Source organism: Pelodiscus sinensis, chromosome 16 (genome assembly GCF_052426305.1).
Source record: "Pelodiscus sinensis isolate ZL-2025 chromosome 16, ASM5242630v1, whole genome shotgun sequence".
In the NCBI taxonomy this organism is placed as follows: domain Eukaryota; kingdom Metazoa; phylum Chordata; order Testudines; family Trionychidae; genus Pelodiscus; species Pelodiscus sinensis.
In genome coordinates this window covers 36617679-36636339 of record NC_143067.1, presented here as the reverse complement: position 1 = coordinate 36636339, position 18661 = coordinate 36617679, and the positions used below count along the sequence as shown (strand labels likewise).

Below are 18661 nucleotides of genomic sequence, written 5' to 3'. Positions count from 1 at the left end.
CTGAGTAGGAAAGGACTAAAGCTAGACTTGTGCACAAATGCTTTGCTGAACCACTCTGAGATTTTACCACGTGGGTAACAATAATCTTTTTCTCTCTTGTCATAGCTAAAGTATAAGGACTGCGAAAAGGTCATCAGAAAACACAACATAAATGGACAAAGGTTTCTGGTAAGTGCAATAAAAAATTCAATATCCACAATATAAGTGTCACGTGGCTTTCCCTTGGGTTTGCAGTTAAGAGCTTTCCTTGTATGTTTTATGCTTCGACACAGTTGCTTATGTAGTCAAACCCCGCTATTCGAAAAGGCCTTTAGGAACTTACTTTCCATGTTTTCAGTAAGGCTTAGTCTACACTGCAGGGTTTTTGTGCAAGAAGCCTTTTGTGGAAGAATTCTTGAGCAAAAGTGCATCCACACCTCAAAGCGCATTGCAAAAGCCATCTTCTTTTGCACAAGAGAGTGTCCACACTGCATGGACACTCTTGCACAAGAAAGCTCTGATGGCCATTCACAGAATGGCCATCCAGAGCACCTGTGCTTTTTCCGATAGGGGTTTCTTGCTCAAAAACCCCTCCGGAGCATCCACAACTGCCTTTTTGCAAAGAGCTGTAGCACAAAAAGGAGTTATTCCTCGTGGGGAGAGGAATAATTCTACTGGCAAAGGCCCTCATTCTGTTGATTTTCTTGCACAAAAACGTGCTTGAGGTGTGGACGCTCTGCCAGTTTTTGCGCAAAAACACCTGTTTTTGCACAAAAACCTTGTAGTGTAGACATAGCCTAAGAGTTAAGGAGCCTACATACTCGTTAGGCTTAGCTTTTACACCAAAATCCTGGTTTTAAAACATGGACATGAACACCAGGATCCCACTTGCCTGCATTTGGCTTGTATGTACATTTTACTTCAGCTTTTAAACAGAAAATGAAGGTTCACAGCAGCAATATTTGCTTGCTTTTTTTCTGGTCATTTATAGGAAATGCTTGTTTTACATACACTAGCAAAAACCTGCAGCTTGTCAGATTTCCCCGCCTACCTATGTAGAGCTTTGCAACCCACTTGCCTGTGAAAACTAACCCTCTGTCGCAGACATTTGAGCCAAGAACTGCCATTGTAAGCCCCTCTGGTTAAAAACACCGAATGATTGTTTTCTGAAAGTGTGGCGATAATCAATGGTAGTTAAAATTAACACAACTACCAGGTTAAATTCATCAGGGGTGTAATTTACCATGGCTTCACTGAAATTAATGGCTACACTTCGATGCACTCCGCCAGTTCATCTGGCACAACAAACCCGTATTTCTCATTTGTACAGCTGCCATTGTCTGGTCTTAATTCCACATCACTTGGAGGCATGTTGCTTGACGTGTTTGTTTTGATAAAATCTTCATAACTGTCCTGAAAACACAGCTTGGATATGAGCCTAATGCTCAATCTGCCCTTGTCTTGGAAGAAAAAGAGCATAGGACTGATGAGTCTCTTTGTAGGTGAACCTTGAAGCAGAGCCTAATGCTGCCCTTTCAATGTTTGCATATTTGCTCACATGGATCCTGCTAGTGGTAAGGGTTCAGGTCCCAGATTTCACCCAGGATAAACAGAGTTTTACCTATGAACAATGACTGGTCTCTTGTAAAAGAGAGTGGCATTAGAGAGTTATGCCTTTTCCCCAAGCAACATAATCTGTGTGGCTGTGTCTACACTGGCAAGTTATTCCGGAAAATCAGCTGCTTTTCCGGAAAAACTTGCCAGCTGTCTACACTGACTGCTTGAATTTCCGGAAAAGCACTGACGATCTCATGTAAAATCATCAGTGCTTTTCTGGAAAAACTATGCTGCTCCCGTTCGGTCAAAAGATTTTTCCGGAAAACTGTTCCGGAAAAGGGCCAGTGTAAACAGCACAGTAGTGTTTTCCGCAAAAAAGCCCCGATTGTGAAAATGATGATCGGGTCTTTTTTGCGGAAAAGCGCGTCTAGATTGGCCACAGACCCTTTTCCAGAAAAGTGTCCTGCCAATCTAGACGCGCTTTCCCGAAAATGCTTTTAACGGAAAACTTTTCCGTTAAAAACATTTCCGGAAAATCATGCCAGTGTAGACGTAGCCTGTAGGTCTTCTCCACATTTGAAGACCTGAACCCATCATAAACATGAGAATTACCTGGATGAGGAGCGATATGCGCGCTCAAAAAATGGCAGAATCCTAATGGGTCAATCATTGAATGGGGTTGGGCTGTTCTCAGTCTCCTACATGCATACGTTATTTCAAATTTCAGAGCTAGACAGTCCACATCCGGTGCTAGTGTCTGTTTTGTACTCTCTGTGGTATGTTGAACATTCACACAAGATCGGCATTCTAGAGAAACATACCTTCTTTGAGAGGCCCCGACATGCTAATCATCACACAAAGACTTAGTGATAGCCTCATCACAAAACCTTTATGATCTAAGCAGACAAAACAAAGGATAGGAAAGTAAACTGAGGCACAGAGAGTAGAAGTGACTTAGACACAGTAGGTCAGTGGTAGATCCAGGAACGCAAGCCTCCTGAAACTCCCTCAGTGACTTATACATTGTACCACACAGAGATTTATTAGTCTACAAATTACTCACCGTCATTAACTGGAATTACAGAGTAGTGTAAATCAGTGTGAGAAAGTAACACATATACAAAGTAATGAAGTGACTACAAATAGAGCTAGCTGAAAAAAGGAAATAGTTTCACAATCTTTCACCCCTAATGCTTCTCTTTCTTCCCCCTCAAAATCCTATGGAGCATCTCTGTAATTAGACAAGAAGAGGAAAAAATCACAGAAAATTCATTACAGTTCTTTCCAGCTTCTCATTTGTTTGTTTTGAAACATCAATTTTGAATATCCATTACATTTTGCAATTCAAAACCTCTCAAACCATGTCTGGTAAAAATGAAAGTGAACTCCACAGGATACCATCAATGTGCCCTCTAATCTTTTCCATTCATGTGCAGATTTTTTCCATCCATGAGTGGAATAATGCTTTTAAGTGCACTGAGGCATGTGCAAATGTGCACCACCAAAAGAAACTCAAAACCTAGCTCAGGGTGCTCTGCTAATCAGCTAAATGGCATTTTCTTGAGTGACTTGACAAGTGCACAGCTTGCAGACAATATTGGACATCTTTTCCTGGATAGAACAAAAGCTGCTTTAGGATACATTCTAAGTCTTATATTCCTAACAATTTACAAATTGTTTTTCAGCTCAAATACTAGACTTGAAGGGAAACTTAGGCAGAAAACATTTTTCCCATCCTGTGAAAAGTTTCATCAGAACAAAACGAAGACCTTTCAAACTCTTTCATGAGAGAGAGAATAATATATCTATAGTCCAGAAGTTAGAGTAACTTACACAGAATCCAAATGTCTTGAGCCCAATCCAAATGTCTTGCATTCTGTAGGACTTGTCCCACAGATAAGGATAAATCAGAAAGTTAAGAAACATGAATCTGGCTCTGTTACATGACATGGTATTATTTTTGCATTGCCGGGATCTTTGTATGGCTACATGGGTGAACATGTTTGTTCCTCCACACATCATGTGGTAGTTTTGAGTGACCGGTAAGGTATGGAAAGACAGATGCTATGCAGGGAATCTGGGAGTTAAGGCACTCACCTGATCTTTGGAGACATGTTCAAGTCCCTGCTCCGAATCAGAACTAGCCATTCTATCCTAGCCTGGAGAAGGCTTGTGATGAACGACAAGCCTTTTCCTCGCAAAACTCCCAGCCAGTTCTGTTAGACATCGGTGATTAAGAAAAGAAGGGTCTAAGTTCTAGCTCCGCTCTCGCTGCGAAGTCCAGAGTGATCATGATGTGCGGCATAGTAACATTTGTGAAGTTCCTACATGGTCATCATGGATCTTTGACTCCTGCCTTGTTTCCCCAGTGCTTATGATCCATAACCAGTTTAGAGTCTAGTGCCAGTGCACGTATTTCTGCAGAAATGACCTGGAAGACTGAGGCTACATCTAGAGATCTTCTGTAAAAACATTTTTTGAAAGAGAGCATCTACATAGCAAAAGCACAACAAAAAAGCAACCTGCTTTTTCGAAAGATAGCATCCACATTCATTGGACACTATCTCGCATTTCAGTTGTGATTACTGTGGATGGAGTGGCAACCAGGGCACCTGTGCTTTTTCCTGGAGGCCTCTTCTTTCAAAAAAAAATACTCTCTTCCACGTCCACACACGCCTTTTTCCAAAAGAGCTCTTTCAGAAAAAGGCTTCTTCCTTGCAGAAAGAGGTTTACCGCTGTCAGAAAAACTCCTTCGTTCTTTCAACTTTCTGTTGAAAGAACTCAATAGCAATGTGGAGGTAAATGTAGTTTTTCCTGAAAAACGGTGGTTTTCCAGAACAACTCTGCAATGTAGACCTACCCTGAGTGGTTGATCTATACTAGTCAGGCAAGAAGCTCCTGCTTCCTCAATTTTTCCAACATAATTTTGTTTTCAACTTTTTATTACTTGGCCATTGTAATAAAACATTCTGCTTAGTACAGAGGCAAAGCACAAGTGTAACAAGGGAAAGAAATTCAAGTCGAGTTCCAGACTGCAGGGCAATGTGTTAGAAATCAATTGCGTCTCTTTAAGGTAACTGTCTTTTTCTAGTTTACAAAAGTCATTAGAAACTGCCAAATTACATGTGGATACCATAGCTATTGCTAAGAATGAATGTTCATGGGTTTCATGTTCACTCACAAAACCATACAAGCAACTTGCCAATGAAAAAATGGAACCATTCCCCTCAAGAAATCCACTCCCTGGTTTGAGTAATGATTTTTACTCTGCTGACTACTGCATGGAAAAATTGTGCAGATTATATTATAGATTAAATGAACATAATTCTTTAGAAAATACTTTAAAAATTCTTAATTTAAAAATTCATAATTCTTTAGAAAATACATAGAAACTTTAAATAATTTAATAGAGAGACATGTCCTTCCTACAGAATTTTTAAACCAAGATACTGAATTTCAAAGAATTTCATTCCTGTAATAGAGTTCAGAAGGTGGGTTTGAATGTATTATTAAATGTTATGATTCTATGGTATTTGTCCCTAAGAGAAATACATATTTCGCCACATTCTACTAATGTTAGTTCTCCAGAACTAGGGACAGCAGGTAGATTTAGCTCTACGTGGAACATTCTTCCATAGAATAGTTCACCACATTTAATGAGAGACCAATTGTTACCCAAGCTATGTGCACCAGGAAGACGTCAGCCTGACTGCTGGTTCCAAGAAGAGTCTGGAAAGCTGGCAGTTAGAAAAACCAGACACATTTTTACTTGCAAAATAGATCAGCTCCCCAAGGTCATTTTACAGTCGTTTACCACATCCTTCTAAAAGCACACAAATGCTCTGATCTTTCACTTCCTTCATACTGAGCCAAATTGTGCCATAGAGACCTCAGTTGGAGATAATGTGGAACTGCACCTGGTAAGAGGGATGGGCACTTTGGGGAGAAGCTTCTCCTAGTGCAGTAGGGCAGCTCCTTGGGGGAAGGCTGGTTCTCAACTTCTTTCTCTCTCCGCTGTTCCTTGAACACAGCTAGAGCACTAGAAGCTGAAGGAGGGAGCCGGTTCTAAGACAGTTGCTGGTCCTTGCACAAAGTGTGCACAAAGAACAAAGGCAAGGCTTCTTGTGCCCTCCCCCACCGTATTTCACCAGGGCCAGGGACAAGCTGGCCCTGTATTTGTAAGGCTTTGTCAGTTGAGCAACAAAGCATTTGTCATTGACAGAGAGTAACACCCCACCCCCCATGAACAACGAAAGTTTTGCAGTGGCAAGTACGAATGCAAACATTGGTTGGTTGTCAGGGTCGCTCTCCTACCGACAAGGCAAATGTTTGCCATTGGGGGTGGAAGTGTTTTTATCTGCAAAAGCGCAGCTGAACAACATTTACAGGGCCTGACTTTTAGCGGCAGAGCTGTGTCAACACAGTTGTGCTGCTAAAAGCTGTGTAAGAACATAAGAACAGCTATACTGGGTCAGAGCAAAGGTCCATCTAGCCCAGTGTCCTGTCTGCTGACAGTGGCCAATACCAGATGCCCCAGAGGGAGGGAACACAACAGGTAATCCTCACATGATCCCTCTCCTGTCACCCATTTCCAGACAAACAGAGGCTAGGGATACCAATCTTACCCATCTTGGCTAATAGCCATTAATGGACCTAACCTCTGTGAATCTATCTAGCTCTTTTTCTGAATCCTGTTAAAGTCCTAGCCTTCATCACATCCCCTGGCAAGGAGTTCCAGAGGTTGACTGTGTGCTGAGTGAAGAAAAACCGTTTGTTTGTTTTAAACCTGCTGTCTATTCTTTTCATTTGGTGACCACTAGTTCTTATATTGTGGGAATAAGTAAATATCTTTTTCTTACTCACTTTTTCAATACCAGTTATGATTGTATAGATCTCTATCATATCCCCCCCCTTGGTCTCCTCTTTTCTAAGCTGAAAAGTCCCAGTTTTTAAAATTTTCCTTATATGGGACCTGTATAAGAACATAGTGTAGTATAGGCATATCCTGAACTTATGAAAAAAAGTAAATAACCCAACACTCCATTTCCCTAAAACTTAAAAAAGGGATTTTAAAACCAGCTAGTTTTGTACAAACCTTGAGTTTGTACCTTATGCTTCTGCAGACATTAAATTTTTTGTGTGTAATCCACACTATGTGATCTCTTGTTATTATTACATCATGCTGAATAGTATCCTTAGGATTGTCTGTGCATGTTCCCATGGCGGGTAGTAACTATATCCGAGTGTGTTGCCAGCATTAAATTTCTGACCCAGTCAAACAAACCTAGCCCCCATTTCTCAGTTTTATATTGACACTATGTGAAGCTCAGTTTCACATGAGTTTACTGCTCAGGTTGGAGAACCTGGGTGGTTTCAAAGGAGTGCAGTGGGGAGTTTTTGAGTTGGTTCCACCCCAGACTCATTGCGGAATAAAAAGGTGTGAATACCGTATGAATCAAAGAGCACTTGATGCAAATTGAGTATGAATCAAAGAGCACGTGAAACACAAAACCACAGAGCATTGCCCACCTCTGCTTCCCACAGGCAGGAACAGCTCTTCTCATTGAAATGCACATAAAGCTTTCAAAATGGCAACAGTTAAAAAAGAACCCCGTCTTATTCTGTAGGCCTCTGTGAGAGAAGCAGAATTCAGGTATTGCTAGGAGACAGGGCTGGCGACAGACCTTGCTGAACCCTCGGTAACGGGGGAGAGGCTTGGCTCCAGATGCCAGAAGGGGTGGGGCCTCAGGTAGAAGGGGCGGGGCTCCAGGCTAACCTCCCCTAGCCAGCCCTCAGTGCTGCTTGACCAGTGCTGTGTGGGAGTTCAGCAGCAATTTAAAGGGCCCAGGGTTCTGGCTGTGGCTGTGGTACCAGCCTGGAACCCCAGGCCCTTTTAAATCAACTAACCTCATTGCTCTTACCCCTCATTAGCAGCCCTGCCAGCAGAAGAGCTATGGCTGTCTCTGAGGACATCAGTAGACTCTATGAGCTGTGTTGGGAGTTCATGTCTGTCACCATCCGGGTTAGACCTCCAGGAGATGTGGATCTCCACTTTCTGTGTGACTTGGGGCGGAGAGGTGGGACATTTCACTTCTTTGGAACCAGACACTAACCAGGACACATTACAGGGAATAGGCGGTCGGAAGAAAAGTTTGTATTTACTGTCCTTACGTGCAGCATGTCAGCATTTTAAATCACAGCCCACAGTAACACAAAGGGTCAACCCGGAAGTATAGCTCCCGCAGAGACCCAATTTAGAGCACAAAAGAGCAAGGCACCTAAGCAAACACCTAAGTTTAAGCACATAGGTAGTTCTATAGTAGGGCTTGGGAAACTTTTTTGGGTTGGGGGCCACTGACCCACCAAAAAATCAGTGTGGAAAAAAACCTGCACCGTGGCCCCCGACTGAGGAGAAAGTCACTCCCCACATTCCCCGCATATCAGAACCTGGGACGGGGGGCAGCCTAGTAGATTTTGTGCACTCCAGCCCTAGAGGGTTTGCCAGGGGGCTGGAGCACCAGCACGGGCTCCCTAATGCTGAGGTGGGGGCTGAGCTTCGGGGGCCATATCCAGGCAAGCCGAGGGCCGCATCCGGCCCCTGGGCCTGAGTTTCCCCACCCCTGAACTACAGACTTCACATTAATGCCTAAAATTAGGCATATGCTTAGTATTTTGTTGAAGTGGGTCCTAAACACTGGACAAGGCTTAAGTTTGTACCTGTTCTTCATTCATTTTCTTTTACTTTTATTACAGCCCTATTCATTATAAATTTTTGACACAAGAGAATATAAAACAAGACGTTACATGAACAATATTGTAACATTTCCCATGTGTGTTTCCATTTCAGAGCATGTCTGAAAATGATATTCAGAAATTTCCCAAGCTGAGCATGCCGTAAGTAAACCCAAACCGAATCTCGTATTTCACCATGGATGATACTTTGTCTGGGTTGGAAATATTACTCCGGGACAAGCACTAAGCAAGTGAATGGAGAGGTCTCTAAAGTCCTGCTGTTTGTGTTGTCTTGGGAAAGGAAAGAATAGATTCCTAGACGAAAAACAAGCGAGTCAGGGGAAGGGGGGCTAATCTGCCTGGTGGTCATTATTATTGTGGGGCAAATAATCAGATACCGATGTCTTGACAATTGAGATCACCTTGATCCCCATTCAAGCCAATGGCAGAGCTCCAATTATCTTCAAAGGAAGAAACTCGGCTTGTGCTTTTGAAGGTCCCGTCTGTTGCATTGGATTTCATTGCTCACTTGGAGATGGGACTTCCATTCTGAAGGGGAAAATATGAAAGATGTCAGATTGAACACTACAGGTTGAAGCTCTATAGTCCAGGACTCTCTGGCCTGGTGATATCTAGGGTCCAGCATCGTTGGGGACCCAGTGGGTTGGCGCACTCATAGGGGGAAAAAGCCAGTGCAGCAGGATACTGGATGTTGCCAGACCAGAGAGCTGGGTCGGCAGCTGAATGCAAAGCCCTGGGGATGAGGGCTGATGTCTCAACTCAGTGACTGGAGCTGGGTCCAGGAGCCAGAGCCCGGTAGCCTGGAGTGGAGCTCTGGTGGCCAGAACCAGGGGCCGATGGCCTGAAGCAGAGAGGGTGGCATTGACTTCCCCCAGTCCAGCAAACTCCCTGGTTCAGGACCAGTCAGGTCCTGAGGATGCCGGACCAAGGAGGTCCAACCTATATATCTAAGGGTATGTCTACACTACCCCGCTAGTTCGAACTAGCGGGGTAATGTATGCATACCGCACTTGCTAATGAAGCCCGGGATTTGAATTTCCTGGGCTTCATTAGCATAAGCGGGGAGCCGCCATTTTTAAATCCCCGCTGCTTCGAACCCCGTGTAGCGCGGCTACACGGGGCTCGAACTAGGTAGTTCGGACTAGGGTGCCTATTCCGAACTACCGGTACACCTCGTTTCACGAGGAGTAACGGTAGTTCGGAATAGGAAGCCTAGTACGAACTACCTAGTTCGAGCCCCGTGTAGCCGCGCTACACGGGGTTCGAAGCAGCGGGGATTTAAAAATGGCGGCTCCCCGCTTATGCTAATGAAGCCCAGGAAATTCAAATCCCGGGCTTCATTAGCAAGTGCGGTATGCATACATTACCCCGCTAGTTCGAACTAGCGGGGTAGTGTAGACATACCCTCATATAGTTACTTTCTGGGTGTTTTTTAGTATGCCCCATCATGTTTAGATACCTATAAAGGATCAATCAGACTGAAGCATGTGACCTCAGGTTGGAATAACTTTCCTGTGCAGCTGTGGGTAGATGACTGGAAGGCATTTGAGCTAATTTGAGTATTTCCCATCCATCGTAGCATAGCTATTGATTAATGTTAGCTTTAAATTCACAGTGAGTAGCAGTGAGATCTGCTGTCGCGAGATCTCACTCTGAAGGAGAAAAGTTCCTTTGCCTATTTTGGAAGATCTCTCTCATTCTTTTGGTCTTATTAAGCCAATCATTTTCAGCAGGCCCATCAACCGGGGACGGGATGTGAGTGTGTGTGTGTGTGTGCGTACGCAAAGGAGGCAAATGACTCGGGGCCCGATGATTCAAAAGCTCCTGGGCCTCCCAGCTGCCTCTACCACTACTGCAGCAGTGGCTGGAGCCCCGGCCCTTTAAATCACAGTTGGAGCCCTAGGCGGTGCACTGCGGGTGGCGATGAAGGGCTGGTGAGGGGAAGGTTACTCCAGCCCCGGCCCTTCTGCCTGAGTCCCCTCCCCTTCCAGGAGTGCGGAGACACCCCCTCCCTCCTAACCTAAGGGCCCAACAATCCTGACAGATCCCTGGTTTTCAGTTATTTGATGATCCCGCCCCCCCTCCCTGTTTTTTGCTGTTCTCTTAGGCTTGCAGTCTTCTGGGGGGGGGGGGGCGTTATTACATATTTTTCATATTTTGGGGCTTTGGAGTTATTGTCTTTCAAATCCACTGTTATACTATTGGTTTCTTAGAGTGACTTGACGAAATAACTGATGTATGAGTGTCTTAGGCAAGTAGAGCATAGAGACAAACTAAATATAGGAGTCATCCCTAGCTCCCCCTGTATTTTATCGATTGGGAAAAGATAAATTATGTATTTTCTTTGTCCACTTTGCCTGTACTGTGGTAGAATGGGAGCAAATTGTCTGGTATGGTTACTTGCTGCTTCTCACTTAGGACGTGAACCTACAGACCTGGGAATACAAGGTCTTCAGCTCAGAGGAGTGAGTAAATCAGATGATAGAAATGTTTGAAAGTAATACAGCCAAAGAAAAACTGTAGAATTAGTGAGTTTCATATTAGACAGAGTGAAAGCTACAGAATAAGGACAACAGACTTCAGAAAAAAGCAGATTATAAATTAACTCAAGGACTGGTGCGATCCCAGTGAAAGAAAATTTCGGGATGAAAGGCAGCTAGGGAAGCCAACCATTTCTCAAAGAAACAATATAAAAGATGCAACTGCAAAAGATCCTGATACAAAGGAAAACCTGGAAGAACAGTACCAGGTTCAACAGCTCTTTGATGATCTAAAATCAAAAAGTGGACACACGAACAAATAACTAAGGATGAGCACAAAAGAAGAGCACAAAGCATGGGAGCACAATTCAGTCTAAGGAACAGAATTAGTTATATCTGGCAAGGGACATAAAAGGCAGTATGGAGAGAATCTTTCAATACATTCAGAGCAAGAAAAGGAAGAAAGAAAATGTAAGTCTCCTGTTTAGCAGGGCAAGAGAACTAATAATAGACCATCCCAAGAAGGCTGAAGGGTTTAATGACTATTTTGCTTCAGTCTTCACCTAAATGCTTCATTGTGACCAGAAGCTCCATACAATTAATATTAATACATGGGGGGAGGCAGGGAAACAAAGTAAGGAACATTTAGATGAGTTAGATGTTTCAGATTGGCAGGGCCTGATGAAAAGCACCTTTGGGTACTTAAGGAATGAGCTGAAGCAATTTTGGAATCATTAGTCATTGCAAACTCATAGAGGAAAGTTGTCCAGATGACTGGAGAAAGGCAAACATAGCACTTTTGTTTGAAAAAGGGACCGAGGACCCAAGGAATTATGGACCAGTCAGCATAACTTTGATACCTGGAGGGATACTGGAACAAATTATTACATAATCTGTTTGTAAGCATCTAGCAATAATGGGGTGATAAGCAAGAGCAATAAATCATGCTAAAGCAAGCTAATTTATTTCTTTGACAGATTGACTGGCCTAGTGGATAGGAAGATGCAGTTGATTTGGTAGATCTTCATTTTAGTAAGGTTTTTGACACAGTCCCAACTAACTCTCTCTAGCAGGAAAATGTGGTTTAGATGAAACTACTGTAAAGTGGATACACGACTAGCCAAACAGAAAACCATTATTCACAGTCAGAGTGGGAAGGTCCTGTCTAGTGAGTTCATGCTGGGGTCAGTCCTTTGTCCGGTGCTAGTCAATGTTTTCACTCTGGGTTGGGTAAAGGAGTGGAGAGGATACTTGTAAAAATGTGCTGAGGCCACAGATTTGGAGGACAGGATTAGAAATCAAAAGGACCTTGATAGACTTGAGAATTAGTAGCAAGCAACCAGATGAAATTTAATGAAGACAGGTGCAAAGTACTACAAGTAGAAAGGAAAAAACAGGCAAATGTGCAGATACAAAAATGAAAAGCAGCTGGCCAGGCAGAATACTGCAGAAAGAATCTGGGGGAGATAGTGGATTGAAACTGAATCTGAGCCAATAATGTGGTACAATTAGTGGGAAAAAAAAGATGCATGAGGAATGCACTAACATGTAAAACATTGGAGGAATTTGTTCTGATCTACCTGGCACTGGCGAGGCCTCCATTGGGCAACTATGTTCAATTTCAGGTACCATGTTTTAAGAAAGTCATGGACATACTGGAGACAGTCTAACAAAGAGCAGTAAGATGGCAAAAAGTTTGGAAAATCTGATCTCTCAAGACAGGTTAAATAAACTAGGCATGTTTACTCTGGAGTAAAGAAGATAGAGGCTACCTGAAAATAGTTTTAAAATATGTTAACGGCTGTTTTAAAGAGGATGGTTATTAATTGTTCTCTATATCCCTGAAACTGGGACAAGAAGTAATTAGCTTAATCTGCAGAAAATAAAATCCAACACAACAACAACAAACTGTAGGTAAAGTATAAGGAATAACTTTCTAACAGGAGGATAGGTAAATACCAAAATACGTTGCCAAGGAAAACTATGGAATCCCTAGTTAAACAAACACTTAGGGTATGTCTAGGCTACATGCCTCTGGCGACAGAGGCATGTAGATTAGGCTACCCGGCATAGGAAAATGAAGCGGTGATTTAAATAATCGCCGCTTCATTTAAATTAAAATAGCTGCTGTGCTGAGCCGATCAGCTGTTTGTCGGCTCAGCGCGCTAATCTGGACGCTCCGCGGTCAACAGCAAAGGTATTTGTTGACCGCCCCGTTATGCCTCGTGGGATAAGGTTTACCGGGGTGGTCAACAAATGCCTTTGATGTCGACCGCGGAACGTCCAGACTAGCGCGCTGAGCCAACAAACAGCTGATCAGTTCAGCGCGGCAGCCATTTTAATTTAAGTGGAGCGGTGATTATTTAAATCGCCGCTTCATTTTCCTATGCTGGGTAGCCTAATCTACATGCCTCTGTCACCAGAGGCATGTAGTCTAGACATACCCTTGTTGTGGATGGTCTAGACATACCTGGTCCTGCCTCAGAACGGGAGGATGGAATGAAGAACCTCTCAGGGTCCTTCCAGACCTGCATTTCTATAATTTAATCATGATGCTTTCCGTTGTGAACTTTCACCCTAACTTCATTAGTTTGTTGTCTGTTTGGATTACAAGTCCTTTGTGTCCTTGCCTTCTTGCCACTGCGTAAAAATGCCTAGAAGTCTATGAAAAAAACGTAAACATTAAGGATAAACATATTTGATGGTTATCCTCATATGCTCCTCAGCCTTCTTTTCTCAAAACTAAACATGCTCATTTTTTCACCCTTTGTAGGTCATGTTTTCTAAACCTTTAATTATTTTCATTGCTTTCCTCTGGGCCCTCAAATTGGTTTACATCTTTCTTAAAGCATGTTACCCAACGCTGGACATCATACTCCAGCAGAAGCTTCATCTACAATGAGTAGAGTGGGAGACTTATCTCTCATGTCCTACAACCAATACTCCTGGTAATATATCTCCACATGATAGTAGCCTTATTTGCAACTGCTTCACACTTGACTAGTATTCAATTAGTAATACACTATAATCCCCAAATCCTTTTCTGCAGGATTGCTGCTTATTTCTGCAATATTGCTGCTTATTTCTGCAGTATTGCAGTTATTTGCCATTTGGTGTTTGTGCATTTCATTTTGCCCTTTCTAAGTACAGTATTGTAATTTTTACTTATTTTTATCAAATTTTCTCTTCTTGATTTCAGACCAATTCATCTAAATAATTTTGAATTCTAATCCAGAGTAGTTGAGGTTAACAATCTACACCTGCATATTAGCGCTAAGTACAGGAGTCGGAGATAATTACCATTTTTAAGACAGGAATGAAGTTGGTGGGTTATTATTTTTAAACCATGAGTTCTTTTTCTGTAAGCAGAAATGCAGAATAATGTCCTAAAAATATATATCTGATCTGCCTCATCACTGCATGAGAGCTGCATTTTTGCAAGTCTGCTGCCTTGTAGAGGTTCAGTTGTTTGGGGCCAGATTTTTAGCTGGTGAAACCTGGGGTAGCTGCACTAGCTTCAACAGAGCTACACTAATCTACAGTAGCTGCAGATGTGGTCCCACACCCACAGACCATAGCCATAGAAACCCAAAGGGCTGAGAATGTGGTTTTTCTAAATATACTCATTTGAGGAAACCTACGTGCTCAAAGTTTGAAAATGACAAGGTAATACTGTGGGATATTTCTGTAACTTTAGCAGTGGCTAGCTAGGTCACCTCTGTCCTTACAGATTATTATGGGTAATTTATTGAAACAGATTACAGGGTAATCTCTTATTTGGGGGATAACATCTACCTTCTGTGTCACCCAGGCAGAGCTTCACATGCTATCTTCAAAGTCTTGTTAAAATGGTTGTTATGAAACTATATTATATAGAGATAAACTCTTATGCACCCAATTTGGTAGTCACTGCTCTCTACTGGATGAAATTAAAAGTGCTCATCTCTATCTCCTAGTCCCCTTTTTTAGGCAAATAATGTTCAGAGAGATCTCCTTTCGTCTGAGTAATAAGAGGGTTCTGTCCCCCTGTGATGTTACATCCCTCATGGTACATAGCACACAGCGTAAGAAATTCCGGTTTCTTTCCAACAAGATTTTCTTTTCTAGGACGATTTTAAAAAGACTAGCAAAGCACAAGAGCATTGTTCATTTGAAAGTTCTGCAGGCTCCTTACTTGTCATTTTATATTTGTAATTTCCTGCTGCATCTAAGCTCTTTTAAGCTTCTGGCACTCCTGCTTACCAAACCATTGTACTGTTGGAGGATGCAGTGATAGAGGTGAACTATTCTAGCAGAATCCTTCTGCCTGCCCCTGGTGGTTCTTCGGGGAAAAATTAAAGATACACCTGGTATTTATGTATGCAAGGGATAACCAGGATATCTTTGCAAAGAGCTTCAGTTTTAGCCAAGCAAGTTCTAATGCCCAAGTCAACTGTAAAATATTGTCAAACCTATGGCTGCCTCACTGCCAGGGTATGTCTAGACTACAGGCTTCGGTCGACAGATGTTTTGTCAACAGATATGGTGTGTCTAGACTACAGGGTTTTGTCGACAAAACTATACCTGCGTCCACACTGCCTTTGAGTTATGTCGACATATGTAAACCTCATTCTATGAGGAATAACGCCTTTTATTGACAGAGTTCTGTTGATAGAAGGCATTATTGCATCTACACTGCCCTTTGTGTCCACACTGTTATGTCGACAAAGCGGCTTGCTTTGTCGACAGAACTGGATGTAGTCTAGACGCTCTTTGTCGATAGAAGCTTTGTCGACAGTATCTGTCGACAAAACTTCTGTCGACAAAACCCTGTAGTCTAGACGTACCCATACTGTTGACAAAGCTTCTGTCAACAAAGAGCGTCTAGACTACATCCAGTTCTGTCGACAAAGCAAGCCGCTTTGTCGACATGACAGTGTAGACTCAAAGGACAGTGTAGATGCAATAATGCCTTCTGTCGATAGAACTCTGTCGACAAAAGGTGTTATTCCTCATAGAATGAGGTTTACAGCCATCGGCAAAACTGCTGAGTTCTGTCGACGTTATGTCGACAGAACTCAGCGGCAGTGTAGACGCGGGTATAGTTTTGTCGACAAAACCCTGTAGTCTAGACACACACCCAGTGTCTTGCACCATGATTGTAAAAAAGTGAAATGAGGCACCACATGTATGAAAGGCCCTAGATAAAGCAGGTTCTATGGCTCCAACACTGAGTGACTCATTGGAAGAATTGCTAGGCTGATATGGTACTGAAGCTTCTTAAGACTTTACGTCTTTTCCGTATTTTGGACCAATGTGTGTTGCCTTTTAAGGTAGAGATTGAAACTCTGAAAACCTGGATTCTCTGGTCTGGCACAAAGGATGTTCCTGGACCAAAGCGTTCCGGTGGAGGGGTGGCATCAGGAGCCCTCTGGGGGTTGGGAGCCCAGCTGGGCTGGCTGCTGGGGGTGGGGGAGTGGGCTTCTGTGGGGCTGGCAGGTTAGTGGACTGCTGGTGGATCCAGGAGACCTGTCAGGGAAGCAGGCTTTCAGTGGGGCTGGGAGCCTGGCATGGAAATGGGCTGTTGGCAGGGCTGGGAATCTTTCAGGGCTGGGAGGGGTGGGGGAAGGGCCATCAGCTAGACCGTAAGTCCAGCTAGACTTGTGGAGCTGGCAGGAAGGCTGGCAGCCAGGCCAGGAGCAGAACCCAACTGGGGAGCTGGTGACAGAGAGGGACAGAAATGACCTCCCCTGGACTGGCAAAATACCTTGCTCAGGACCAGTTGGGTCTTGAGGGTGCTGGACCAGGGAGATCCAACCTGTATTTACATTTCTAATTGTGTTATATTCAGTTTACTTTGAGACAACGTAAAATCAAGTGACTTTAGGGCCCTGCAGAATTGTGAACCCTGGCTTGGAGAGACGCTGTGGAAAAGCTAGTTTTGTTAAAAGCCCTTCATCTCCTGGTCATAGCCTCATATACCTCAGTTCTTTGATCTGTCTAAAGTGCTCCTCAAGTCAAACTGCTAATTTAGGCTGCTCATATAAGCATGCGCCTGCCAGCAGAAGATCGGGTATAACTGTGCTCACACCCACCACATCCCGTGTGGCCAGCTTACCCTCTCTTGCTGGGCAGGTGGAGAAGGCAAAACTGCCTCTGCCAGTTCTATGGCAATGCTGAGTCTCCTCACTAAGGGGGACATTTTTGGCTGGGGATCTTGGACTGACTTGACGCTTTGGTTCAGCAAAGCACTTAAATGAATTCTTAACTTTAACTGGGGTCATAAGGAGAACTCCCTTTTTTTCAATTGCAATTGTATTCTTCCCCTCCTCCCCCCAATTAAAATATGGACACAGTGATTCAAAGATAAAGTTATGCTTGAGAGTGGATGTCAGTAACATAACTTCAGAGGGATAGCTGGGTTAGTCTGTGACAGGAAATCCTAAAAAACAACAAATAGTCTGGTAGCACCTTAAAGACTAACAAAACATTGTAGATGGTATCATGAGCTTTCGTGGGCGCAACCCACTTCTTCAAATGACAGGAGTATTAGACTCCAGATCCAAAAATAAATAAGGGAGGGAGGAGAGGGGAGAGACAAAACAGAAGGGGGAAAGGAGAAAAAATAAAAAGAGAGACTAGTTACAACAGACTGATATGAACAATTAGCACCTCCATTATTTGGTTGGTAGGTTAAGTCAGTGTCCAGGTAGATTAAAGTGTTCTCTAACAGGATTTTGTGTATTGCCTTTTCGGATATCTGATTTGTGTGCATTAATTCTTTCCCGTACAGACTGTCTAGTTTGGCCAATATACATGTCAGTGGGGCATTGTTGGCATTTGATGGCATAGATCACACTAGTGGATGTGCAGTTAAATGAGCCCCTGATGTAGTGGCTGATGTTGTTGGTCCCAGTGATGAAATCGCTTGTGTAGATGTGTGGGCAGAGGTGGCACCGGGGTCTCTACTGGAAAGAATTAATGGACACTAATCAGGTATTTGAAAGGGCAATACACAAAAACCTGTTAGAGAACACTTTAATCTACCTGGACACTCATTAATGGATCTCCAAGTCACCGATGGAGGTGTTAATTATTCTTATCAGCCTGTTGTAACTATTTGAACCATCTACTCACTGTCTTTCTCTCTTTATTTTTCTCCTTTCCCCCTCCTTTTTTTTCCTCTCTCTCCCTTTCCCCTTCAGTAACACAACTGTTAAAATACAAGTATGTTGTAAATCAAGACGGTTTTAGCCTTTGTAGTCTGACAACAGCCGTGGTCTGGCCTCATTTTAGTTATCCAAGTGTCCACTTATCATGGATGTGGCCAAGTTTCCTATGGTCTCACAAAGTTTGTTTACAGCCACGGGTCCTGGCTCTCAGTGTTCTGTGTTGTTATTTAGCTCTAATTTACCCCAAGTGTCTTCTAAGAGCCAAGTAAGCAGTGGAAGTGTTGGTAATACTGCTAGACAGTATTGACCTCCAGTGGTCTGGCAAATTCTCTGGTCTGACACTGATCAGGTCCCGAGGGTGCCAGACTAGGCAGGTTCAACCTGTATTACAAACCAGAAATTGATAGTTCAGGTTATGCATAAAAGAAATCCAATATAGTTTAAAGAAATGTACAGCAGAGACATCCACATCACCTTAACTCTGCCTTGCAGTGAGGTCATGCAATAATTGTGTGATTGTGATCAAGGCATTTTACTATTTGTGGTCCCAGATTTGGTTAAATTAATTTTTAAAGACATTAACTATTGGGAGTTGGACTTGATGACCTCTTGAGCTCTCTTCCAACCCTATGATTCTATGACCTATTTTCCCCTGTAAAATAGCAGAGCAAAAGTTGTTTGGATGTCTTCACCCCACATTTCTATACTGTACTATATTTGGATGTTTTTACATGTAACCTT

General features: G+C 43.1%; 1 protein-coding gene across 1 annotated transcript in view; it reads left to right on the top strand.

Moving 5' to 3' along the window:
* Positions 1-18661, top strand: part of LCP2 (lymphocyte cytosolic protein 2) — a 74667-nt gene that overhangs the window by 11485 nt on the left and 44521 nt on the right. Inside the window, exons 2-3 of the mRNA XM_014569873.4 lie at positions 106-168; positions 8384-8430. Coding sequence (XP_014425359.3) covers positions 106-168; positions 8384-8430 — 110 coding nt within the window. The remainder of the gene's footprint in view (positions 1-105; positions 169-8383; positions 8431-18661) is intronic.